Here is a 27,598-nt window from a genome sequence, read left to right as displayed (position 1 = left end):
GATTGGGAGAGGAAAAGATGTCTGAGTGAAGTGTCTGGACTCAATGAGTCCTTTAGCTTGGAATTATAAAAGAGCATTCAACCACATTACAGAAACTATTATCATGAAACCTACATATACTTTTTATATTTTATTGTATTTTTGAACAATTTTCAATATTTCAAAGATGTTATTTTATTGATTGAAATTTTCCAGAATTACCCTTTGTCCAAAGGTGAATTATTTTAAGTAGATTTGGCCAGAACACCATTTGCTCTGTTATGATAAAGGTGTGATTCTAAAATCCGTTTCTTCCGTTTTGTGTGATGGGAAAGACCATTTCACTTCTTTAAAAGTAAAAACATGCGGGCATATTTGTCTCAAAAAAGGGACTTTGTCCCATTACTATTTTCAATTAATATGGCTATTGGTTATAAAGGGAATTTTACTGTGTTAAAATAATATCTTCCTCTTCTGGTACAAGACAACATGCATCATTCATAGCCACAGGCACCTTAGTAGTGTCTTAGACCTAGGTCTGCCTCTTCCAAATCAGTATTTGAGATACTCCAGCACATCACCATGGGAAGCTCACAACTAAAATAACTGAGCTGTATCCACTGGGATGACAAAGAGAGCACTTTTCCCATTCTGCCTGTGTGACAGCAATTATTTGTGCCAGAAATACTATTAGAGCTAGTGTTCATTAATATTTGAATAGCATGCTCAGGATAGGAAAAGCACGTTGGTCTACAAACAAAGCTGTTGCTTCTCTGTAATGAGTCGCAGTTCTACGGTCACTGAAGTCAATTGTTGCACAGCAAGATCACAAACCAGAGAAGGCAAAGAATAAACAGTTCTATTTCACAGCTCTGAAGCTAACTACCGTAGCCTCAGATGCCTCAGTCATGACCTTGACAGACCCTTTCTAGAGGAGAAAAGGGTAAATTGCTTACTGCATTCAATACTTCGCCTTTCATTGTTGCAACAGGGCATCAGTTCAGATGGGGGGGGGGGGAGGGGGGAAGAAATAAGCATTTTAAAGAGAAGCTAGTCATATAAAAATGGGAGGAATTGAAAATAAGCAATTAATCTTTATTTCCCTTTCCTGCATATTCTGAAACCTTTGAGAATAGCATGCATAATGTAAGTCCCAGCGCAGTTGTGTGCCTACAAGATCTGTTCATCATATCAGGAAGCTAACATTTCAGATACTTAAAAGGGAGAGATTTTAAAAAGTTAATAATAAAATAATAAAAAATAAGCTTTGAGAAGGGATTTATTTGCATTCTGATACTCTGAGTTGACAGTTTTAATTTACAAATTGCTTTATTGCTCTGCAAGCAAGAGGGCTTGAAATATCAAAAATAAACAATCACCGGTCTCTGGAAGATGGGACATGAAAACAACTCCTCCGCACTGAAGTAGTGCCTTAAATGTTGTGAGAAGAGTTAAGAGAAGTGAAAGAACTGCAATTTGTAATGTGTTTTGAAGAATTTTTACAGATATGCTACAAAAAAATCTAAGCTAACACTCATTACTGTCAGCGGAATTAGCACACAGCTCCCCACATGATCGTTTCCCCAGTCTACTTTTTGCTTTTGTTCAGACTAAGGTAATTATTTCTCATTTTATGTCTGATTTCCTTATCTTGAAATAAAAAGCTAATTGGATCAAGAGGAATAATTGAGCAAAAAGCTTTTCATTGAAAAGTGCATGCAATAAGAAGACCTTAAGTTTAATAAAGTGGTCTAATAGCATATATTTATGTAATATCTCTCTCTGCATATATATATACACACACTCTATTAGACCAATTTCGATTTTAAATATTATAGTATTTAATTGCTAATAATGACTAGTATTTAACATTGGACAAATACTAGCATTGAGCAATCATCAATGGCATGGAATTTAACATGCCCAAATGCCAGAGAGAGTAACAAGTCTAAACTGGGAGAGCAGTGGCTGGAGAGCAGCCCTGCAGGAAGGGCTGTGGGGATGCTGGACGACAGCAGGCTCCGTATGGGTCAGCAGCGTGCCCTGGCAGCCAAGAGGGCAAACCGCATCCTGGGGTGCATCAAACACAGCATAAGCAGCCAGTCAAAAGAGGTGATTATCCCACTGTATTCAGTGTTGGTGTGGCCTCGCCTTGAGTACTGGGTGCAGTTCCTTGGATGCATCCAGAGGAGGGCAACAAAGCTCGTGACAGGGCTGGAAGGCATGTCCTATGAGGAGCTGCTAAAGACCCTCGTTTTGTCTAGTTTGGATAAAAGGAGGCTGAGGGGTGACCTCTTTGCTCTCTACAGCTTCCTGACAAAGGGAGGAGCTGGTATCCAGTGATAGGACACGTGGGAATGGTTCAAAGCTGCACCAGGGGAGGTTTAAGCTGGACATTAGGAGGCATTTATTTACTGAATGGATCATCAAACACTGGAACAGGCTTCTTAGAGAGGAGGTTGATATCCCATGCCTGTCAGTATTTAAGAGGCATTTGGGTAATGCCCTCAATAACACGCTTTAACATTTGGTCAGCCCTGAAGTGGTTGGGCAGTTGGACTAGATGATCGTTGTAGGTCCCTTCCAACTATTCTATTCTATTCTATTCTATTCTATTCTATTCTATTCTATTCTATTCTATTCTATTCTATTCTATTCTATTCTATTCTATTCTATTCTATTCTATTCTATTCTATTCTATTCTATTCTATTCTATTCTATTCTATTCTATTCTATTCTACCATGCCATTCCACCCCATTCCATTCCATACCAAGTTAAGTTAATATGTTGTTAAGTTAAATAGTGTAATTTATGGTCTTGTATTTGTACCCTATGTGAGAACTAACACACAAAGATCTCATTGGAGAGACCACATACAAATGATGGTGCAAGCGAGCAATACATTCCTCTGTTTCCAGGGTGTTCACTAAGGATTGCTGGATTTTAACATTTCCTTTGTCATAAAAATGTAATGATGGCCTGAAAAGGTTTCATCAGCCTCAAACACATAGGACTTCTGCATTTGTTCAAAACTTCACATAGCTGTACTGTCCACCCCGCCTCCTGCATGACACTGCAGACCCTAATCAAGGTCCTACCTCCCTTGCCTCATTTGTTGCCTTTCACAGCCTCCCAGCAACTTATTCCTGTGTGCTGCTCAGGTGATATTTGATCTCAGCCCTTCATCTGCAGTTAGTGTGGATTTGGCTGGCTGCCTGCATCCTTTCACTGAAGGCTGTCCCGTTGTTCTGTCTGCTACAGTGCTGGTGAACCTGCAGGGCCCCCATCTTCACATCCTCCTCTTACTCGCCCTTCACAGCACCATGCTCTTATGTTGATAGATAGGAAACTAATTGCATGAGAGGACCTGACTGAATCGAGCCACAGGCAGTCTGAGATATATTTAAACAGACCCTGTCCAGAACATGAATCAAAGCAGAACAGCAATCTGGTCCTGCTCCATTGCTTTATTATTTGCAACACAAGACTGAGGGCAGAGTGGCTGAGAACCTCTTTGTGGAGACATTACTCTTCACGAAACTTTTGTTGTAAGATTTTAAATTCAATAAAGAATAAATGGATGCAGTTTAAAAGTGAAGTGATTGATTAGTATGTAAAAAGTCAAAAAATTATTCTTTTTCTTTAAAATTTGGTGTGATGTGAGGTGAAACAGATTTCTGATTTATGTAGAGAAAGAGACTTCACCATAGTCAAATCAATCTCCCTAACAGCCAGACAACCACACACTTTAAGAGGTGTTGTTTATATACTGTTATAGGAAGAAAACAATTAAAAACTTTGAAACAATTAACATTGGATCATCTTCATCAATAAGGGCAGTTCTCATTTATTCAGAAAAAAACTCTCAAAAATAATAGCTGTACTAGATACTAAAAAAATGAGAAGTGTTCATTTTGCATAAGCTCAGGTGTTTGACATCTTTTAGTTCTTCTGACTCTATTCGACTATCAATGAAGCTTCTAATTAAAAAAAGTATTTGCTTCAACTGTTTTACAGGCTTTCTGCAAATACTTTGACAAAGTGCATGCATGAAGCAGCATTACTGATGATCTATAAAGCAGACCCTTCTACTCGTAAGCTATCTGATATCTTATCCAGGATGAGGCAACTGTGGCTGATGCTATTCATGCCATACCTCATTTCATTCAAGTCAATGATAAAATTTTCATTGATTTTAATTGGATCTTGGCATTTCATTCTGGCCAGCATCCTTTGATGGGTATTCGATTTTTGTGCTGTTAATCAGAGGCTTTCCTATTTGCATGTAGAAGGTGAATCAAATGTCAGAAATCTGCTTTTCAGCCTTTTCTGTAGCTGCCAAAAATCCAAATTCCCTGGAATTCATACCATACAGGCTCAGACAGTGACACAGTGGCTACATCTGTGATGACAGTTTAACTATGCAAGGTCCTGTCTATGCTTTGAGATATTTAAAACAGCCCCAAATGATTTTCCTGGCCAACTAGGTATATCACAACTTGTCCCCAGGTTCCGGAGTTTGCATAGGACGAAGACCATTTCCAGTAGGCAATTTGAATGTAACTGCCTGCTTTTGGAAGCAAAAAATAGTTTAGAAGAATGAAGTTGGCCAATCTGTGCCACTTTTTCCTAGTGACAGCTAACATTCCCTGGAGGCGTTTAATTTATCCATCAAGTAATATCATCCTCATGCAGATGTAATAGGAAAGTCTCTGTATTCTGGTTGAAGTAAATAAGGGTCATAGCTGATCCTGCTTTGAGCAGAAGGTGAGACGAGCGATCTCCTCATGTCCAGTCCAAACTGAACTGTCCCATGATCCTACGGTTCAATTACACAGGCAACATTTTGGTTGGGCTCAACAGATTTGTGGAATTTTCCTAAATGAACTCAAGTGCTTTTTGGTGGTGACATGAGATGGTAGTAGGTGAACCGAGGTAAGTGCTCTTTCTTGGTGTGATTCTGGGAACTGTGTCATACTTGCAAAGGAGCTATCCATTATTTTAAAAAAGCTAGGTAATAGGGTGCACTAAACCGGTGACAGCTCAAAGAATACAGCTCAGGTACTATGACTCACAGGATATAACACTTTGTAGATGGACTTCACACAGCACTGAATTTACAATTTAAGGAGGATATTATCCCAAGAAGCCAGTTTAAAATAGCTCCAGGGTGAGTTTACCTTGGAATTAGAGCTGGATTCCAATGTCAGCAGAAACTATTATCTGGAGAAGTTTCATATCGTCAGACTTATCATTAATATAACTGATTTGCTCTGAGTTCAGATGGATACTATAGCAACATGGTCAGAGTTGAACCACTGTTGTATTCCTGTTTCTTAAATCTCTCTGCTCTGAGAGGCAGGAAGCTAATATAGCACAAGGGACTACAAAAAATATTATCAGAAGTCTGCTTTTTCATTTGAAAACTCTCTTATAAAAAGCTGTATAAATATACACACTCCTATGCCATTTTGCCAACATTGCTTTTATTACATTTGGTGGCACATTCAAAGAAAAAAGGTCTCAGAGGTACACGATCCTATTAATCTCTGCCCAGTTCAATTCAGCAAAAACAGGGAAAGAGACTCTCTTCTGATGCTCTGTTCTTTCACAGTCAGTGGCTGAAATGGACAAGTGGAGGTGACGATGTGATCCAGCCCCAGTGTGAAACCTATTGACTCTGTGGCCTGTCTGAAAAGTGCTGGCTGAACTTGTGAATATCTTGTAAAGCCCCTTTCCACCACCATACAGAAATGAAGGTAAGCAATAGGGTTTGATTCTGTGAAGCATTTGACTGTCTTCTGTGAATCAGGGCTAATTACAACATAGGCTGAGCCGTGTGTATTGTACAAGAAATAATCTGTGGAAGGAATCCAGAACGGGATCAATTATATAATTATATAATTATAAAATTAAATAACTATTGATTAATCACAGAATATGAAAGCAATTCCTGGTTGTTTCTCTGCCTACGTATCTTCTTTAACAAGCATTGATCACTTTATGATTTTTTTTAATACTCAGCAGATGAAGTTAAAAGCAGTTTTTCCTGCAAAAGGCAGGAAACCTGCCAGGTCAGTCACTGAGATAATCTGAAATATTTGTGGTGTTTGGGTTTTTGTTTGTTTGTTTGTTGTGGGGATTTTTTTGTTTTGTTTTTGTTAGTTGGTTGTCTTTTTTTTCCCCTCTCATGAACTGATGTCACTATTAGTAGCTAATTACAGACTTTTAATGAAGACAAACTGTTATCTAATTTCTGGAGTTTAGCTTGCATTGTATGCTGGGACTATTTTTTCTGTCATAATAATTACTCTTTCAGCTGGTACTTTAGTGGGAAATAATCCAAGAAACAAAATACTCAGAACTCCTGGACTTACCAAACAAATACACCAGCATAAAGATTTGTCTGAATTTCCACTGTTATGTGGATTGTTGTTGGATTTCCATCGTTAGACCATATGACTGAGTCCTTGGGAAGGTGGACCTCACACAACCTCCCTCCCCCCTCTTTTCCCAGTTAGAAGGATTTTAAGAATAAGGATATTTGAGCAGATGCTGGTGAAAGCGGCAGCCTTTAACCCCTGCAGGCAGCTCCTGTCACTTATGCTGCCACTGTGTCCCAAGCTGAGGAGCAGAAGGGACAGTTACATTGTCCACCCTGATAACCTGTGCCACACGGCCTGGTACATTTTACCCACTCGTGCTCTTTTGTATTCCAGTAACTTGTGCCTGATGGAAGTATTTACTGTAGGAAGAAATTCAGGTTTGATTCAAAAACACTGAGGGACAGAAAAGCCATCACTTCTCTTGGTAATACCAACGCCCATTTTTAAATCTAGTGTTTTCTGCCCATAAAATTTTTTATGTGCTGCTACCAAATAACTTCTCAATCCTTTTTTTTGCTCAGCTAAAGAGATCAAGCTTCTCAATTCTCTTATTTTAAAGGCACTTCTGCTTCATGAATTATTTTTGTGACATTCCCCTGCACCCTGCACCCTTATAAAAATGTTTAATAAGCTTTTTAAAATGAGGCCACCACAGCAAGATTCATTATTCTCGTCTTGGTCTTGACACTGGCAGACTACGCTCTATAATTTCCACTTTGGAAGTACTCTTTCCTCTTCTTTATGATTATTTCCTTCACCTCTCTTTACAGTCCTTCCTCTACTTCCACTTTTTATCATGCTTCCTCTCCTTTCTCCTTTACCTTACTTTCCCTCTGAACTTTCCTCGCTATGCTTTATGTAACTACTCCTCTCCCCACAGCCCAACCCAAAGAATGGAAAGCCCCAATGAACAAGCATGCTAATATCTTTCTGGAGCATAACATGATATTTAGAAATCATCTCAGTTCAGATATACTTTTATGTTTCTCTTATCTATTTTACATCCATTTTAATACATTTGAGGAAGCAATTTTCTCACCAAATCTAATCTCATTTTATTGTTAGGTCTTAGCTTATGTTTCATATTTTACTGTCAGGAAATAGATACCTCCATCCTGAATCTTATCACATATCATACTGTCATGATTTTAGCTGGGATAGAGTTAATTTTCTTTATAGTAACTAGTATAGGGTTGTGTTTTGCATTTGTGCTAAAAACAGTGTTGACAATGTGGATATGTTTTAGTTGTTGCTGGGTAGTGCTCACACTAGTCAAGGACTTTTTCAGCTTCCCACGCTCCGCCAGGTGCACAAGAAGCCGGGAGGGGAGGGGGCACAGCCAAGACAGATGACCCAAACTGGCCAAAGGGATATTCCATATCATAAGACACCATGCTCAGTATCTTAACTGGGGGGAGTTGGCTGGGACGGGCAGCAATCGCAGCTCGGGGACGGGCAGCGTCGGTCGCAGGTGGTGAGCAGTCGCATCACTTTTTCTCCAGGGTTTAATTTCTCTCTTTTGTTATTTTCCTTTTCATTGTATTATCATCATCATCGTCATCATCATCATTATCACTTTTATGACCATTATTACTGTTACCATTTTATTTTAACTGTTAAACTGTTCTTATCTCAACCCACAAGCTTTCTTACTTTTGTTCTTCCAATTCTCTCCCCCATCCCACTGGGGTGGGGGGAGTAAGTGAGCGGCTGTGTGGTGCTTAGTTGCTGAGTGGGGCTAAACCACAACACCTCCATAATCCCACCCATCTGGCACTCCAACACGGCTTCGGAATCTCACTAACATGCAATGAAAATGCTGATGAGTGCTTTCTTCTTACAAATCTTTTCCTCCCCATATAGATATAATATGGCTGCTCTTTTTTGTAGGTAAGAGCAGTTGCAGGTTTAGTTTCCCTGCCTGTTATCTCTGACACCCATTTAGCTTGGGTGATAACTGTTAAAATAAAACATTATCATCTGATGACTAAACATTCCACTAACATCTCATTTCTAACAACTGTCAGTACAGACAGGCATTAATACAATAAAATGAAATACAGGAAGAGTTATGCTGCATGTGAAAATATATGAAAATCAGCTAAATATATGAACCTTGGTGAACAGCTTGTTCTTTTTATTTTGATTTGTGTTTCCAACTGCAGCTAAAGAGAGTTTACAGGAAGTTGGGTTTTGCAAGACAGCTGGAGTTAGGATTCTTGCTCGTACACGAATGTGATGGGGCAAAGCTTCCTTGCTTTAGAGTAAATATAAGATTTCATGGAACCTTTCCATGGCTGAAAGTTGCACTTCAATAGTACTCAATGGTTAAGGGAGCAAAGTACAAGACAACATACTGGAATAAAAATAATAGCTTTTCTTTTATAACATTTGTAACAAGACACGGTGATGCAAAAAAATCATTACAGATAAAATAATAATCTTGGATTGTTTTACTGTGTTCTGAACAGGTCCTTATATCTGCAAAGAGAGAAGTGGAGCAGCAAAACTCAAGTCTAGATCCTTGGTATATGAGCTTAAGAACAAATTGTAGCTTCTCAATTAACAATAATGTAACACTTTACATCTGTCCATGTAGAATTATTTTACATGTTGTGTAATGAATAGATTTGAAATTCTTGCTCCATTCCTGCTGACCATGCAGTCTTCAAGAAGGCTAGAAGGAAAATTCAGTAATTGTACCCTGAGATGGCCGATTTTTGGACACTGCCTTACTGAAAGTGGTGGTACTGGTTCTTGAAATATTACCAACTACCTGTTGTCAACGGAGAGAACAGGAATCTTGGAGGACTTGCAGGGGAAAATCTGGTCTGTGTAATGCAACACATCCTTCTGCATTAATTGCTTAAAGAATTTAAACTTGTACAAAAATCAGGAGTTTTAAAAGTACTGGGATTGCTCTCCATGATCTAGGTGCCTAAATCCCAATTCTAGATACAATGTTGTAGCATAGACACTGGCTTTTGTTTTAATGTCTAATTCTTAAGCTAGCCTAAGTGCTTGAGCTAAAATATAGCTAAAATTTAAAGCTAAGATGTAGCTCTGCAAGAGGGAGAAGAAACAACTATTCATGTAGGCTTTATGAGTAGAAAAATTTTTGGACATTTCCTGTAAACATCTTCTGATTTGCAAGAAGGCTTTGAGTCTGTCTATATAACCTCAATGTAATTGTGAAGTCTGAATGATGGTTTCTCATATCCTGGAACATCTCCCTTTCACTTTGGACATACAAAATATTTATCTGTGAAATCTTCAGGTGAAGATAAAAAGATTATAATCATCAAAATGTTATTTCTATAAGGTTTTAGATCTGATCAAATTTTGCATTGACCAATATCGTAGAAACTCAGTTTTCTAAAGAAGGGCTTTTTTCATTTTAACTGTGCAAAATATCTACTAATTTAAGTTCTAATTAATAGACTGTAGATAACCCCAGATTCTCTCAGAAATGTGGACTGAAGTATTTGTAATATCCCATGGAAGGATTAGTCCTCATGAACTATATGAGCACACATTAAGGTAAGTAACATAAGGCTCCTATAATCTGAACAGAAGAGGCTGGGGGGGAAACTATGGTCATTGAATTGACAGAAATACAGATACTGAGATTATAAAATAAATTGGAGTGGCTGATACACCAGAAGGCTGTGCTGCCATTCAGCAAGACCTGGACAGGCTGGAGAGCTGGGCCGAGGGGAACCTCATGAACCCCAGGCACCAGTACAGGTTGGGGGCTGACCTGCTGGAAAGCAGCTCTGCTGAGAAGGACCTTGAAGTGCTGGTGGGCAGCAAGTTGACCATGAGCCAGCAACATGTTCTTGTAGCCAAGAAAGTCAATGGTATCCTGGGGAGCATTAGAAGGAGTGTGGCCAGCAGATCGAGGGAGGTTATCCTCCCCCTCTACTCTGCCCTAGTGAGACCACATTTGGAGTGCTGTGTCCAGTTCTGGGCCCCCCAGTTCAAGAAAGACAGGGAACTACTAGAGAGAGTCCAGCGGAGAGCTACGAAGATGATCAGGGGGCTGGAGCATCTCCCTTATGAGGAAAGGCTGAGAGACCTGGGTGTGTTTAGCCTGGAGGAGAGGAGACTGAGGGGTGATCTGTCAAGAGGATGGGGTCAAACTCTTTTCAGTGCCCCAGCAACAGGACAGGGGCAATGGCCACAAGTTGGAACATATAAGTTCCACCTGAATATAAGGAAGAAGTTCTTTCTTTTGAGGGTGACAGAGCAGTGGCACAGGCTGCCCAGGGAGGCTGTGGAGTCTCCTTCCCTGGAGAAATTAAAAACCCACCTGGACACATTCCCATGCTCTGTGCTCAAGCAGGAAGGTTGGACAAGATGATCTCCAGAGGTCCCTTCCAACCCATATTATTCTGTGATTCTGTGATTCTGTGACTCTGTGAACTGAATTATCCTGGGATGACTGAAGTTCTAATGGACTTTGGTTTCTCAGTTCTCACTGAATATAACAATGTTGTGGTTTAGCCCCAGTCAGTAACTAAACACCACGCAGCTGCTCACTCACTTACTCCCCCCAGCCCTGTGAGGTAGGGGAGAGAATCGGAGAAACAAAAGGAAAAAAAAACTTGTGGGTTGAGATAAGAACAGTTTAATAGTTAAAATAAAATGGTGATCATAATAACAATGATTATGATGATGATAATAATAACAACAATAACAATAATAATAATGAAATAATAATAGTAAAAAGGAAAAGGGAAAAAAAACCACAAGTGATACAACTGTTCACCACCTGCCAGCCCAACGCTATCGGTCCCCAAGCTACGATTTCTGCCCACTCAGCCTGGCCACCCCTCCCAGGTAACATACTGGGCATGACGTTGCATGATATGGAATATCCCTTTGGCCAGTTTGAATACACTCTCTCAGCTGTGCCCCCTCCCCTCCCGGCTTCTTGTGCACCCGGCAGAGCCTGGGAAGCTGGAAGGGTCCTTGACTAGTGTGAGCACTACCCAGCAACAACTAAAACATCCATGTGTTATCAACATTGTTGTCATACGGCGTCCAAAGCACAGCACTGTGCCAGCTGCAGTGAAGAAAACTAACTCTATCACAGCTAAAACCATGACAGTATCCACCCCTTTATTCCATATAATTTACATAATGCTCAGGTCTCCTACTACCCAATACAATTTCAATAACCCCTCCCCACCTTCTCATCCTTTAATAGAACATACAGATTTCATTTATCATTCCCCTAGTCTATGGACCACCCCTGTAAAATGTCTGTGAAATGTCCACTCAGTTCATTTAGTGCATGACTTTGGGTTCCATCTATTGTATGAGTCTTTCAGAGAGCGGGTGTGTGTGGTGTTGGATTGTTGCATGCTGAAGTCAGTCCTTGTTCCATCACCGCTGCACTTTGCTTGGTTCAATGGAAGTTCATTTTTTGTATTAATTTGGGAGATTCCCACCACGATACCATTGATATGGCATATAGCAACCATAGCAGTGGTGACATACAACATTACATAGCAATTAACATCTTACTATTCAGTTCATTGGCTGTTTTCACCCAAAATCAAATCTTGAGGCACACACCGGACTCCTCCATCCTCCCGCATCACCCACCAAGTGCACCCAGGTCCTCGAGCAAAAGCAATCCCACGAATGGGTTTGCCTTTGCCTGAGGCACGAAGAACCCAGGCTGTTTTGCCCAGCATGTCTTTTACATGCACTGCAGGGACTCTGTCCCCTTCCAGGGTACGTAAGGGTTCTGACTGGGCAGGGCAGCTCGACTGGCAGATCCCCTCGTGTTGACTAACCACGTGGCTTTTGCTAAATGTGTATCCCAGTGTTTAAATGTTCCACCCCTCCCCCATTGCTCTCAGTGTAGTTTTTAACAGTCCATTATATCTTTCAATTTTCCCAGAGGCTGGTGCCTGACAGGGGATGTGATACACCCACTCAACGCCGTGCTCTTCAGCCCCGGTGTCTATGAGGTTGTTTCAGAAATGAGTCCCGTTGTCTGACTCAATTCTGTCTGGGGTGCCATGTCGCCACAGGACTTGTTTCTCAAGACCCAGGATAGTGTTCCGGGCAGTGGCGTGGGGGACAGGAGATGTTTCCAGCCAGTGCGTGGTTGCTTCTACCATTGTAAACACATGGTGCTTGCCTTGGTGGGTTTGTGGGAGTGTGATATAGTCAATTTGCCAGGCCTCCCCATATTTATATTTCAGCCATCGTCCCCCATACCACAGAGGCTTTACCCGCTTCGCTTGCTTGATTGCAGTGCATGTGTCACATTCGTGGATAACCTGTGCAATAGCGTCCATGGTCAAGTCCACCCCTCGATCACGAGCCCACCTGTATGTTGCATCTCTCCCTTGATGGCCTGAGGTGTCATGGGCCCACCGAGCTAGAAATAGTTCACCCTTATGTTGACAGTCCAGATCCACCTCAGCCACTTCAATCTTGGCAGCCTGATCTACCTACTGGTTGTTTCGATGTTCTTCAGTGGCCCAACTCTTGGGGACGTGAGCATCCACATGATGTACTTTCACAACCAGGATCTCTACCCGGGCAGCAATATCTTGCCACAATGCGGCAGCCCAGATGTGTTTGCCTCTGCACTGCCAGTTGCTCTTCTTCCACTGATGTAACCAGCCCCACAGAGCGTTTACCACCATCCAGGAGTCAGTAGAGAGACAGAGCACTGGCCACTTTTCCTGTTCAGCGATGTCTAAGGCCAGCTGGATGGCCTTTACCTCTGCAAACTTGCTTGATTACCTTCTCCTTCAGCAGTTTCTGCAACTTGTCATATAGGACTCCATACAGCAGCCTTCCATCTCCGGTGCTTTCCCACAAGGCGACAGGACCCATCAGTGAACAGGGCATACTGCTTTTCATCTTCTGGCAGTTTGTTATAGAGTGGGGCTTCTTCAGCACGTGTCACCTCCTCCTCTGGTGATAATCCAAAATCTTTGCCTTCTGGCCAGTCCATAATCACTTCCAAGATTCCTGGGCGACTGGGGTTTCCTACTCGAGCCCGCTGGGTAATCAGTGCAACCCATTTACTCCACGTAGCATCAGTTGCATGGCATGTAGAGGGGACGTTTCCTTTGAACATCCAGCCCAGCACTGGCAGTCGGGGTGCCAGAAGCAGCTGTGCCTCAGTACCAACCACTTCTGAAGCAGCTCGAACCCTTCATATGCTGCCAATATCTCTTTTTCAGTTGGAGTATAGTGGGCTTCGGACCCTCTGTATCCCCGACTCCAAAACCCTAGGGGTCGACCCCGGGTCTCCCCATGTGCTTTCTGCCAGAGGCTCCAGGTAGGGCCATTCTCCCCGGCTGCAGTGTAGAGCACATTTTTTTCATCTTGTCCTGCCCGGGCTGGCCCAAGAGCTACTGCATGAACTATCTCCTGTTTAATCTGTTCAAAGGCTTGTTGTTGCTCAGGGCCCCATTTGAAATCATTCTTCTGGGTCACTTTATAGAGAGGGCTTATGATCATACTGTAATTTGGATTATGCATTCTCCAAAAACCCACAATGCCCAAGAAAGCTTGTGTTTCCTTTTTGCTAGTTGGTGGAGACGTGGCTGCTATTTTGTTGATCACATCCATGGGGATCTGATAACGTCCATCTTGCCATTTTATTCCTAAGAACTGGATCTCTTGTGCGGGTCCCTTGACCTTACTTTGTTTTATTGCAAAACCAGCCTTCAGAAAGATTTGCACTATTTTCTTTCCTTTCTCAAAAACTTCTTCTGCTGTGTTGCCCCACACAATGATGTCATCAATGTATTGAAGGTGTTCGGGAGCTCCACCTTGTTCGAATGCATTATGGATCAGTCCATGGCAAATGGTAGGACTGTGTTTCCACCCATGGGGCAGTCAATTCCAGGTGTACTGGACACCCCTCCAAGTAAAACAAACTGTGGCCTGCACTCTGCTGCCAAAGAAATGGAGAAAAATGCATTAGCAATATCAATTGTGGCATACCACTTGGCTGGCTTTGACTCCAGTTCGTATTGAAGTTCTAGCATGTCCGGCACGGCAGCACTCAGTGGCGGAGTGACTTCGTTCAGGCCACGATAGTCTGCTGTTTGTTTCCACTCTTCTTGAGTGAGCTGATATCTTGCAGCTCACTCAAGGATAGAGATCAGGTAGTTTCCATTTCTTTTATGAGTTCTTCCTCTTCCTCCTCCTCTCCTCATGATGGCCCTGCTCTTCCATTGTCTCTTTCTAAACAAGTTGAATTTCTCTTCCAAGATTTCTTCTTGTGTATAGGGGCGACTGATACTGGCACGGTTGATCCTCTGATTCAGCTGCAGTGCTTCTCACTGGGGCTGGAGTAGCCACAGCATCTGTCACGGGGTTTTGAGTGGCCACAGTGCTTGCCGCTTTCCTTGTCTTTGTCTTTTTAGAATCAGAGGGCTTCTCTTCCCCTTGGGGGTACTGAATAGTGTTAAACAGGGCTCGATAGGCATGGGCCAGGCCCCAGTACATCGCAGTGGTTTGTATCTCTCTGGAATTGCCAGGGTGACAGCACACTTCCTCCAATTGTTCTACTAATTTTTCAGGATTCTGCACTTGTTCAGGAGTGAAGTCCCACAACACTGGGGGTGCCCACTGTCTTAGGCATTTGCCCATACTATCCCACATACCCTGCCACAAATAGCTATCGAGCCTTGGGGCAGATCTCTGGATGATATTCTTATATTGCATATTAACCGTGGACAGAACAGAAACAGTCTGCCAAAGCAATATCAACAGATGTATCTTAACTAGCCAAGGATGTTCAAGATACTGAAAAGTTGTTGTAATGAAGGAGGAGGGTTTATAGAAGATGGTAGCTAAGGTTCAGTTCAGTATTTCCTCCATAAAAAACCTCTCAGAGGAGGAGGTAAAATTGTTAATTGTATCCATGAGGTGGTACCCAATGTACAGTAACGGCTTCAATATAAACTTCAAATACCAAATAAAACTCAAGGCAATCACTGCAGAGCACAGCAGACCACAAAAACCAACACCAATCTTTAACAAACACGGCAAATACAAGATAAACTAATCAGTAGATCAGATAAACTAATACTGTGACCAGCAACTGTTATTATCTCAAACCCTTCATGCCCCACATTGGGTGTCAAAAAGCACAGTCGTGGTTTAGCCCCAGTCGGCATCTAAGCACCACACAGCCGCTCACTCACTCCCCCCACCCCTGTGGGATGGGGGAGAGAATCAGAAGAGCAAAAGCAAAAAAAACTTGTGGGTTGAGATAAGAACAGTTTAATAGTTAAAATAAAATGGTAATTATAATAATGATTATGACAATAATAATAAAATAATAATAACGATAATATAATAAAATACGTAATAAAAAGGAAAAGGGAAAAAAACCCACAAATGATACAACCGCTCACCACCCACTGACCGACGCTGCCCGTCCCCGAGCCGCAATTGCTGCCTCCCTTCCCCAGCCAGCCCCTCCCAGGTAACATACTGGGCATGACATTGCATGATATGGAATATCCCTTTGGACATTTTGAATACACTCTCTCAGCTGTGCCCCCTCCCCTCCGGCTTCTTGTGCACCTGGCGGAGCGTGGGAAGCTGGAAGGGTCCTTGACTAGTGTGAGCACTACCCAGCAACAACTAAAACATCCATGTGTTATCAACATTGTTGTCATACGGCGTCCAAAGCACAGCACTGTGCCAGCTGCAGTGAAGAAAACTAACTCTATCCCAGCTAAAACCATGACAAGCTGTCATTTAAAATACTAAAACTACAGTACCATTTCTGCTGGATTACTGCCTTTGAGACTTGGTTCATAAAAAGGCACCAGGGTGTTAGACATTTCCACAGGTGACAGGAGATTCAGAGGAATTTACTATCTTAGAAGAAAAATAACTTAAAAGGGGTTTGCTGCAGATGGTATTACCAAGCAAATGGAAATTATTTGATGTGTGTCTCCAAGAATTTTTAACAACGTTGGTAGCTTTTTTCATCTGCGTATGTTCTCTAATTCATATTTCACTTTCACTGTGGGGATTCCAGAAGCAAAATATTGATTACTTTGTGCAGCGTTTATGCTGTGATAATTGAATCCAATCTTCTTAATGATCATTGTTTCATAATCATTATTCATTTACATTTTCCATTAATTAATTTTTGTCAAATTCTTTCTTTATTAAGTAGTAATGTAGCTGCAGTACGGATTAACTGTCTGGTGTATGTAATGAGACACACTCAGATTAAAGGAGGAATGCAGTCTGGAAAAGAAACAGACAAAGAGATTGGACAGAAAAACATCCATGGAGAGAGCGCTTGGGTTAGGCAACAGTGTTTTAGGGAGACAGCAACAGAAGAGGGGTTTGGAGGAGGGGAACTCAGCAACATTGATATCAAGGATAAAAAAGAGAAAACCTCTCTTGGAGCATTAGATGTTGGCAACTGTCACAGTAAATCGGTGGGCAAGCTCTATACACGGACTGCTGAAACATTGTTATTATTAATCCTGATTGCATCAAAATTCAATAATCTATCAGCAACACAACTGTATTTACCTGATGGAAACACATCCATTAATTAAGACAATTTCAGCCCTTATGGATTTAAGCCCCAGCGTAATTTAACATTAAAATTTGCTCATCTGGCAAAATTTAGTGCTTACGAGTTTGTCTATGTGCTAGTTTCCAAACAGCTGTCTATTCAATGTTTATATTGTTTTATTTCATTAAAGGGATTACTGGAAGCAATTCAGTCTCCTCATCATCAACTTCCTCTTAAAAATGACAACAGCACAAAGTGAGAACGGTTAAGATCTATGAAAACTATCACTCGCGCACACAGCTATCATGTTACATGCTCTGAAATAGCACAGGTTAATAAAATGCATTTAGTGTCTGTTCCCACCCATTACATGGATTGAAAAAGTCCTGCCCTTTTCACAGTGATAATCCTGAGGTCTCTGAACCACCCTAGGAATTACTTGTCTCGTAATAGCATTCGCAGATAAGAAGTTCAGGACACTGTCAGAAACAATGAAACAAGAAGAAGAAGAAGGAAAAAAACAAGCATTACCTGATAGTTTTGATCATGCTGAGCCCCATTTCAACACAGCAGTGTGCATGGTCCTGGCGAGGTTCTGGGAGCCCTGACACGCAGTAGTAACAGTCCCCCAGGATCTTTATTCTGAGACAATGATGTTCCTATATGCAAATGTATCAAAGAGAAAGCAAAGATCTGCAGTTATGTTTTCATAATTGTAGATGAATGTGAAAGTGGTTGAAAAAAGTACTGAAAAAAATATTTTAGAAACTTGTTGATGGGTGTTTCTTTCTTGTGATTAGTACAATCTTGTTTTATTTCACTATAGAAATAAAGTACCTTTTTCAGTAAAGTACCATTTTCAGTAAAGAAGGATATAGTGATTTCTGTGTTATGCTAGACAGAGATGGTCTTGCTGACGGTGAGAAATATTTCATCAGAGTTAGGCTGGAAGCTAGGCCAAGGATTCAGAAATGCCTGCTAAGATAATGAATAACCCATTTTAGACTATATTTCTCCAGGGCATCCTTTCTGCCCCTTTTATGTACTGGAAATAAATGCAAAAAACTCTTTCCTCCCAGTGATAATCCCTTCCCACCTAAAGTTTTCACTGTCACACTGAAGGATTCCCAACATCTGTAGGAGCTGATCAAGTGTCTGCAAGCCAAGGATGTCAAAGGTGTCTTGCAATAGTCTTGTACTGTGGAAAAAATGACATTTCTTTGGCAACCAGCTAGAGACATTCTTTATCCTAGGAGCAAATACTGAATTTCATTACTTAAATACATATTAACAGTGTCTTTATAGACTGGGATGACAAACTACTGAGTGATTGGATCATTACTGGAGAGTGGAATAATGATTTGTAAAACTGGTTCGTTAGATGATAAAATTTGGCCTGTGGTATTTATTTCCTTTCTTCTCTTCTCTTTCTCTCTGGCAAGCTGTGGTGGAGGCTGCACTAATCAAAGAAGTGGGGATACATTAAATCCACTGGGAAAGAGAGAACTTAAAGTAGAACATAGGAGCAAATGTGAATTTTGACTGTGCCTCAGGAATTGAGTACTGGCCCAAATGAATGGGACTCCAGGCTATTTTTCAAGATTTTCCTAGGAAGTATGAAGCTCTGTAGTTAACCTCAGACAAGTCTTCACAAATCCTAGAGTGGCAAAGGGAACCTACACACTTCTACCCAAAGCTTTTGCAGAAGTCAGATGAAGCTTTAAGCATGCCAGCAAGGGTAAAATCTGCACTGGGCACAGGGCCAAAGTAAGCTGATTCACCCTGAAATCTCCCTAAACCACCCGTAGGAGCTAAGTGTGTTTGAAGCTTTGGCTAAGTCTCCAGCTAATACCATTGCTGGGTCTCAGAGTGCAATGTCTAGCTGCCCAGTTTCACAAGGAAATTCAAGACTAAAGTCAGGCTTATAAAATGTCAATGTTCATATGTAGCTCTCCTCTTTCCTTGCCTGCTTCTCTTCAACCCTTCTGCAGACACATACAAGCAAACATCAGTATTTTTCATATGATTGCAACTGAAATCGTACATCCTATAATCCACCAAGTATTCATTGTTTAATGTGTTTCTTCCTCAAGGGAAAGAATGAGAGATTTGGTTTCACCACACTTTCCAGCTATTTTTTTTTCTATAGAGTGAAACTAGGAAAAAATAAAGTTAATCAACAAGTAGTGAGGACTCAATGGCATAAATCAGTGCATGTTAAACTGTTAGTGGGCTTCCTTAAATTTCTCTCTGTGTTCCTGGGTTAGACAAAATGTAAAGACATAAAGATATAATACAGATTCTAAAAGTCTTTGGCTTTTCTAATAGTGTCATTCAATCGATTCATATTTTAATTGCCATTTGCTTTTACATCTACAAAGTAAAAGGAGCATTTATAATGCCATATTGGTTTGACTGAGGTGTAGTAAAGCAAAAGGCAGCACTTTAAGTCCCTTCAGATCCCCTGCAAATATGTTACAACTGATAATCTCATAATATAATATTGGGGAAAAAAAAGGAAAACCAGTCAGTTCCAAGAAAGGGAAAGGGAAAGGGAGACAAGTCTCAAGTAGTATCATATTTTAGTATTATAATTACATTTTTAGATGCAGCATTTATCATGCAGTCTTGCACCTGTACTACCTGCCTGTCTGACAATGTGGGAATCCCCTATTAAGTAAGCATCTAATTCAGAGCAGTTAGAGAACATAGTCTGCAACAAAGAAAAACCTCAGCTGTTGGGTTTCTAATGCCTCATTTAAACTGCTGAACTGCTGATTCCATTAAAGACAGATGAGACCTCTGGCACCTGGCTGAATGTCTCTTCATTTGCTAAAAATCAGAACAAGGCAGACCACTTCAAAAATATGTGATTTTTATAAGAATAAGAAAGAAGAATCTTAATGCATAAAAAGGCCAGCTAATGAGAGTTTCATGTATGCAAATGTGAGTACCTCTGTGTGACACAGGAAATCCATTCAGCTGCACTTGAACGTATGCTTTTTCTTGTCATGATATGTCATCTCTACATTCATTTGCCAAAGCTCAGGAAGTCATCTATGGAGTGAGATGTCCAAACAGAGATGGCTATATATAGGTGTCCATATGTCAGCCAGTTGTCAAGGCTGCCATTGCAGTTAAATGAGAGCCAGGCAACGCAGTCAGTGAAGCCTAGGTACTGATTCAGCTCACAGATCAAGCATTTGGCTGGCCTTCAGTTCAGTGGTCTACACATAAGCTTATGGTGCATCATTAAGACCCTGGGGTAGGTGAGGCGCTCACACAAGACTAACAGACATGACATAAGGCATATGTCCCTCTGAGGCAGTGCACGGGCCAGGCAGGGTGTTTCTATTGGCACAAGAAGCCACAAGGAGCACTTAAATGACTCCTCGTCTTCCTTATTTTTCTTGTTAGTCAAATCATTATGACTGCTAAACATGAACCATGTTACAGTCTGACTATGTTGTCCTCACCTTTTTTATTCTTCCCTTATTATTCCCATCATACCTGTTTCAAAAGTAAACTATGATTTTTTTTTATCACTGGAAATGTTTCAGCTGGAAGAAAATAATTCAACAGCTGCCAGGAAGGACAGAGGGGTAATGGTATCTGCCTTTGGCAGAGGAGGAATGCATGGTCTCCTGAGATTCCCTCTGATAAGTCTCTAGTTTAATCACATCTATAGTTTAGTCTAGATGCTTTGTCAGGCTGGTTGTATTAGTACATTGTTAGATTAATGGCTAATGGGGTAGCCATGTTGTAGCTGTAAGTAGGAGATTGAGTTTTGTAAGGACCTACCTACTTTTCAGTAGCATAAAATGATAATAATAGCTTTCAAGATTTTCCTCACACTCTAGAGCTGAAGCTCACTTCCTAAAACCATCTCACTGCAATGGTATCTAAGACTTGCAAGCTGATATTAAATGAAAATGAATTAAAATATTAACATGTATGAAGAAACTGTAAAATGAGTAAATTATTGCAATAAGAGAAAATGGCCATACAGGAACTTTGATGCAGCAGATATTACACTACAATATTAAACCCTTACACAGTTGTGAGGCTGTTATGATCTTCTCTTTATTTTATTTTATTCCTCTTCCCTTTCAATAAGCAATTCCAGAAGTTGTCCTTGGGCATGTAAATGATGCTGATATTACATAGACATTCACTTCAGTATCCATCAGCCTCACACCTGTCCCCATACTCACTCATTAATGTCATTTACGGACGATATCAATTAATTTCTCAGCATGTCACAAATAGGGGTTTCTTTCACTGTATTTCACTTGCTACAAGTGAAATATTAAGGGACCTGATTCTGCCAGGACCATTTGAAATTAGTAGAAGCTTTGCCTGGGGATATTGAGCAGACTCAAACACTCAATTACAAATAAAAATAATTCTAGATGAATTCAGTAGCAATTGCTAAGAAATCTTTTTCCAAACCACCTTAATACAAAACAAAAGAAAATATGCAGATTTTTCATAAATAATTACCTCCTACATGTGAATAATTTAGGTTTAAACTTATTAAATACATCTTTAGTGACTGGAAGGGAAGCAAAGCAAATTGGCATGAAGTGGAGCTGAAGAAAACAGTTGCTCAAATATCAAGTTACTGAAAGACACAGTCAGAAACTTCATTAATATTTCTTGTTTCCTTGGGCTAATTTTCTGATGAGGGGAAAAAAGTAATTGTGTTTTATAAGTTATGCCACTTTTTCAATTCTGCCCATAGTGAATTAATCACTTCATCTGCTTTTGAAGGGAATCCCATAGGCTAGTGAACAGCCCACAAAAGAGCCCACCTTCACAGTCATTGTAATTTCAAGCTAAAAATTTAGAACATTATGGTGAAAATTACTAAGGGTGAATGGCAGAACAAAGAGATCATCCACATAAATCTTTTAAAAGAGGAACAGAGTGGGAGGAGACACGGACTTGGCCTTTGTGTACAATAGCTCAGTTCTAAAACATTTGCCAAAGGCATAGGGAACCTAGATGACAGGCCTTTCTCAGCACGAATGGGGTCTAGGCCAAAGTTCTTAATCAGCAGGTTGTTTTGGGGTGGGCTGGACAGAGAGGTCCATCCAAGTTCCTCCTGTTGCAGCTCTGTTACTTTGGACAACAGAGCTGGGACCTTGACAGAGCCAGACAGAGGGAAGTTCTGGAGTCTGGTGATGCAGGCAGAAAGGGAGACCAGGTTTGGGACATGGCTGAAAGGACTGTTTCTATGTTTTATACGCATAAAGGGAAAAATGTGGCAGTCTTTCATCCTCTTTCTGGACCAGGAATACTTAAATATAGCTTTATATTAATTTTTTTTACATAGTTTAACAGATCATGTAAGGTATGATTTCTTTTTTTTTTTTTTAGAATAACCTACAGTGGGGTGGTTAGGACTCCTCCAGGCTGCAGAAAATATGGGTTTGTGGTCTCTAATGCTGCAGAAGGAACCGAGGCATGTTCCTGCATGAGTTTTCTAAAATCAACACTTCTGTTCCTTGCTATACTGTGGAAGAAAAACAGCTGTGGCTGTTGTGTCTGGTGAGCAGCCATCCTTGCCAGCTAGCATTAATGAGTAGATTATGCTATAAGAGTTTTCAGGTACAGAAATCCCTGTTAGAAAGACTCAAGGTGTGTTTCTTTCCTGCCAAGGCAGGAGCAATTCTGCATGGAAATTCTGCCACTTAAGAATTTCTAGGACTGCAGATACATAAAGGGTGAGGTGGACATTTCTCAAGAATATACTTGTGAATACTAAATTTCATTCGAATTCCAATTTAGTCCACAAAGTGTTTGGTTGGGTTGGGGTTCTTTTTTTTGTCTGTCTGTTTGTTTTTCTTTTTTAGGTTTGGATTCACATAACTCTTAGTTCCTAAATCACCAAGAAATTTTAAAACTGAAATTTTATTTAATCTGTCATTTTCATCTGACTTTTTTAATAAAATGCCCATAGGCTGTCACGTTCAAAGGTGTTTTGTGGGCTGATGTTTTATTTGACTGTTCAGGTCTTTTGATGATTTACTGTGCCTTTTAGCATCTAAAATACTATAACTTTGGTAAGAACATTGTTTAATAGTGTTCTTTATTCTCTAGTATTAGACAATTTATTATTGACACTGGTGCGAAGGGAAAACATCTTAGAGTTAAGCACTGCAAAAAGAGCATTTAATCCCTCCCATTACTAGAAGTTCATATAAAGTTCATATAATTAAGTATCATATATACACTCATAATCCAGCTAACTCTGCTTCTTAATACAGTGCCCCAAACATATACTCAAGAAGAAATTCACACCTTTATTTACTGGCATATATGTTTAAACAGACAGGGTTTTTTTAGGGAGTCTCTAGAGTCCTGCTGGTTATGTGCTTGAAAATCATTTCACAAAAGAATAAAATGGCGACAGCTCAGAGGTTAAACGTGGCCGGGAAGAGTAAAGCACTGCAACAGGTGTGTCTTTATTGAGGAGACAAAGGAACCTTTATTGCCCTCCACTCTTCCCTCTTTGATATTAGCTGGTGCGGGTATTGTACTAGGGTTATACCATGATGCATTCTTGTGGAACTTGATAGTTAGGCTGGTTTCCACTCTTGGCAATGCTAGTCACAAGTAAGACTGGTAATTCATTGTGAGAGGAATTTTTGGCAGGTTGTCTGCAATCCCCCAAGAGAGAATTTAACCAAGGTTACAGAAAAAGACCATCTTCTCAGAAAAAAAAATAATCATCATTCTTTAAAAAGCCAAAATAACCTGTGATTCACACTACATAAATAACTTTCCTGCTAGCACCAGACTAGTGACATAAAGAGAAAAAAGGTTCATATTAAAGTGTGAATTTTCCATTCAACATCTACAGTTCCTCTGAGTAAGAAGCACTGTTATTCTGGTTTATCATATGAGAGCTGATGAGACTGTAAAGTGATGAATTGCCTTATGGGCCAGTTATTTTATTCTTTTATGAAACCCATGCATTTTAATTCTTCAGGGGAAGGTTTGTTTCAGCATCAATGCCTCATATTAAGGATGGGTCCAAACTCAGATCTAAGACTCTATGTGTGTTCGTCTTTTTGTGTGTGTCTAAACTAGAATGCTGTGGCTTGATTTAATCTTTAGGTCTCTGTGATGTTGGACTACATCTCGGCTGCTGTTGCAACAAAGCTTACAGATGTCTGCTCATCTATTTAGGGTTTTACTCTTTCAGCTTTGTCATATGTGAAACTGAATCTACACACAGTGTAGGCACATTTAGAAATATAACAAACAATTTAAATCATAGTATCGGCTGACATCTAGCACTGCACAGAAGGCAGAGGAAAAACAAACATAAAAAATAACTATTATTTCATCAATGCAGGACCTTTTTTAGGCTTAATTATCTTACCAAGTGTCATCTTATTTCCCTTCTTTCCTCAAAATTTCTGCCTAAGGAAAATATTAATATTAATTAAGTTTCTGTTTAGGCCTTTCAGTAGATATAAACATAGGGAAATACTTTCATGAGTTCTCTTTTATGCCAACTTATTTTTCTTCCTTTCGAACTGTCACTTTTCTCTTAATAACTATAAATCTTCCACAAATATAGACTGATTAGAAAGGAGAAGTAGCTGTACATAACAAAATATTACATTACTTTCTTACAAGAAGTATTGAACTGAGTCCTAATTTTTATTCAGAGTTCTGTGGTAATGACACAGGTATTACGGAATTTGTTGTTATCAGTTATATGCATCAGCATATGCCATAATACTTGATGTAACCGACTGAAGGTTAAAAATATCTCAGACTTCTCACTGCTTCTGCATTGCACAAGAAACAGGAAAGCTGAATAAGAGAAACAAAAAACTAAGCTAAATTAAGTTCTTCAGTAAGCTGTGAAATAATGGCTTTAATATAATATGGTTTATATAAGACGATAGTGCAGATCAAACAATCTTTCATATGGGATTATAAAATACTACTTTTATTTAGAAGTAAATAAGTATTTATAAGGATTTTCCTTAAAAGCTAAAGAAACTGCCTCAAGCTTTCTGCAATTGACCTCTTTGCTTTGATAATTCTTAGCACAACCCAAGAATTTGAGTGTCTATTTTAAAAAGTTATGATAACTTCAGTTAAGCCAGATAAGAACCAGTTAAGTGATAGTTCTGAATTCTAGATGTGAATGTGTAATCCTCATTAGCAGAAGATCCTTCTAGGGAGGTTTGAAAGGACGACTTTCCAAAACGTTTGTCGAAGATTTGCAGGCAAGAATGTAACCATTGCTAATAGCATTTGGAGAAGGAGTAAGACTGGTAGAATGATCAATTACCATACAGGCATGTTGGTCATAACAAGACAGCAAGACCATAAAAATCCAAAATAATATGTTTCAGTACAAAGGTGTCATCACTGTATGGTCAGAAATGTGTGAACTTTGGACAGTGACCAAGAAAAGAGAGAATAGGAGGAATGGTGATGATCTCCCTCCACCACACTAGTGGAGGTTAGTCCAGGAACATTGCTTCCAGTGCTGGTACCTGTACCCTAAAGGAGATTCTGTAAAATTAGAGGTGGTCCAGAAAACTAGTCCCAAGAATAAATCTTACACAAATAAAGGCTCTCAATGAGCTTAGTCTGTTTCTTTTATCAAAAGGAAGTCACTCTAGGCCCCCTTTATAGTAAATAGAGAGCACGGTCACTGACATTCAGAATATAATTCCTCTTTTCACATAGTAAGTGCCTACATTTGGTTGGATAAATTATGAGCTAAACTCCATTAAATGTACTTCATTGCCTACACTAGCATCCTTATTAGCCAGCTGAAATGTTGACACCTGAAGGTAGTCACATGGAATGAAACTTTGACCAGAGAGACATGAAAAAGAAGAAAAGAGAATGCAAGCCTAGCAAAATTGAGCATGTGTTCTGCTTGTATTTCTGTGCTTTACTTTTTTTTCAAATCAGTACTAATTAAGTAGCAACTAATTTGCCTAATGGAATAAATTCCTCTACTGTGTTTAATCAAGGTCATTGTTGAGTTAGATAGAATCCAGCCTAAAGGTTGTAAAACCTGCTAGTTGTAAAACCATTGCAATGACTGTGGTGGTTGATTATATGACCTTTAAATGAATAGGTCTTTTAACCTTCCTCAGTTCTTAGAAGAAAAGTCAAAATAAAGATACAGTCTTAAAAAAAATTCATTTTCCAGCAAGGACCAGAACTATAAAAATTCCTTAGAAACAGTGGTATGGGATCTGCTTTCATACCATTCTTGGCCTAGCACTACAGCAGCACAAAGTTCTGATGACTATCTGAGCTTTCACTTGCTATCAAAACTAATCACATTTGATAAAACTTGTCAGTGTCTTCCAACCTCAATGGCTGTATAAAATCCCAATGGGGAAAATCTGGATGAATGTTGTTCAAAGTGATCAGAAGGTATTTCCCAAAACTCTCACCAAGTTGGCTTTACATCCTTTTGCAAATAAACTGTATTTAACTCACATGTGCTAGCCGATCAAATCTGGCAAAGAGTTCATTCAGCATTCGGACCAGCTCCTGGGCTGACAGAGTTGTGGAGAGGTTGGTGAATCCTTTAACATCTGCAAAAAGAATGCTAAAAAAAGAAGAAATATTAATATTTCAGTCTATTTCATTTGAAAACTGAATGTTCTAAGTTACCTTCTAGTAATTTACTAGTGAAGGGTCATTTTAAAGTCATGCTGCCTTTGCCCTGGACCTATGGAGATTCTGGAGTACTGAATATAAACACTGAAGGAACTAAAGAAATAATATCAAGTGTGAGAAAGGGTTTTGCCAGAAATGTGTGTTATGCAATTTTGAATTTTCAAATCATTGAGGAAGATATAGTTAAGCCTTAATAAGCACAGCTGTCCCCATTTATCAGTGAGAAGAGTGAGGCATAGTGCACCCATAATAGAGAGGGCTGTATAAGGAGGCAGACTTGGCACCCAGCTGTCTGTTAGTATCTGTCAGGCTTCTTTGAGGGTGGGTTTATATATAGGTGTTTTTTACAGTGGTGTCCTGGTTTCATCTGGGATAGAGTTAATTGTCTTTCTAGAAGCTGGTACAGTGCTGTGTTTTGGATGAGAATAATGTTGATAACACATGGACGTTTTAGTTGTTGCTGGGTAGTGCTCACACTAGGCAAGGACATTTCCAGCCTCCCATGCTCTGCTGGGTGCACAAGAAGCCGGGAGGGGAGGGGGCACAGCCAAGACAGCTGATCCAAACTGGCCAAAGGGATATTTCATATCATGCAATGTCATGCCCAGTATGTTACTGGGAGGAGCTGGCTGGGATGGGTAGCAATCGCGGCTTGAGGACTGGTGGCATCAGTTGGTGGGTGGTGAGTGGTTGCGTCATCTGGGGTTTTTTTCCCCCTGGGTTTTGCCTCTTTCTCATTATTTTCCCTTTCATTACATCATCATCATTATTATTAGAGTTTAATTATTAAACTCTTCTTATCTGCACCTGTGAGTTTCCTTACTTTTGCCTTTCTGATTCTCTCCTCCATCCCACAGAGGTGGGGGGGAGTGAGCAAACAGCAGTGTGGTGCTTAGTTTCTGGCTAGGGTTAAACCATAATAAGTGGTTTTGACTTCAGTGATTTCAATTTTTAGTGTGATTTTCAGGCTTTACAGTCTATGTGCCATACAAGTCTCAAATTCTAAGATAACAGACA

General features: G+C 40.1%; 1 protein-coding gene across 2 annotated transcripts in view; it reads right to left on the bottom strand.

Annotated features, from left to right (window-relative positions):
- ADCY8 (adenylate cyclase 8) overlaps positions 1 to 27,598 on the bottom strand; it is a 139,340-nt gene that overhangs the window by 56,397 nt on the left and 55,345 nt on the right. For both annotated transcript variants that reach the window (XM_064442079.1, XM_064442080.1), the window contains exons 4-5: positions 26,399 to 26,510; positions 17,435 to 17,562 (exon numbers count right to left, since the gene is read on the bottom strand). In XM_064442079.1, the coding sequence (XP_064298149.1) occupies positions 17,435 to 17,562; positions 26,399 to 26,510 (240 nt within the window). The remainder of the gene's footprint in view (positions 1 to 17,434; positions 17,563 to 26,398; positions 26,511 to 27,598) is intronic.

Source organism: Phalacrocorax carbo, chromosome 2 (assembly GCF_963921805.1).
Source record: "Phalacrocorax carbo chromosome 2, bPhaCar2.1, whole genome shotgun sequence".
NCBI classification, from domain to species: domain Eukaryota; kingdom Metazoa; phylum Chordata; class Aves; order Suliformes; family Phalacrocoracidae; genus Phalacrocorax; species Phalacrocorax carbo.
Note: the sequence above shows the minus strand (reverse complement) of the source record. Positions and strands in the feature narration are given on the sequence as shown.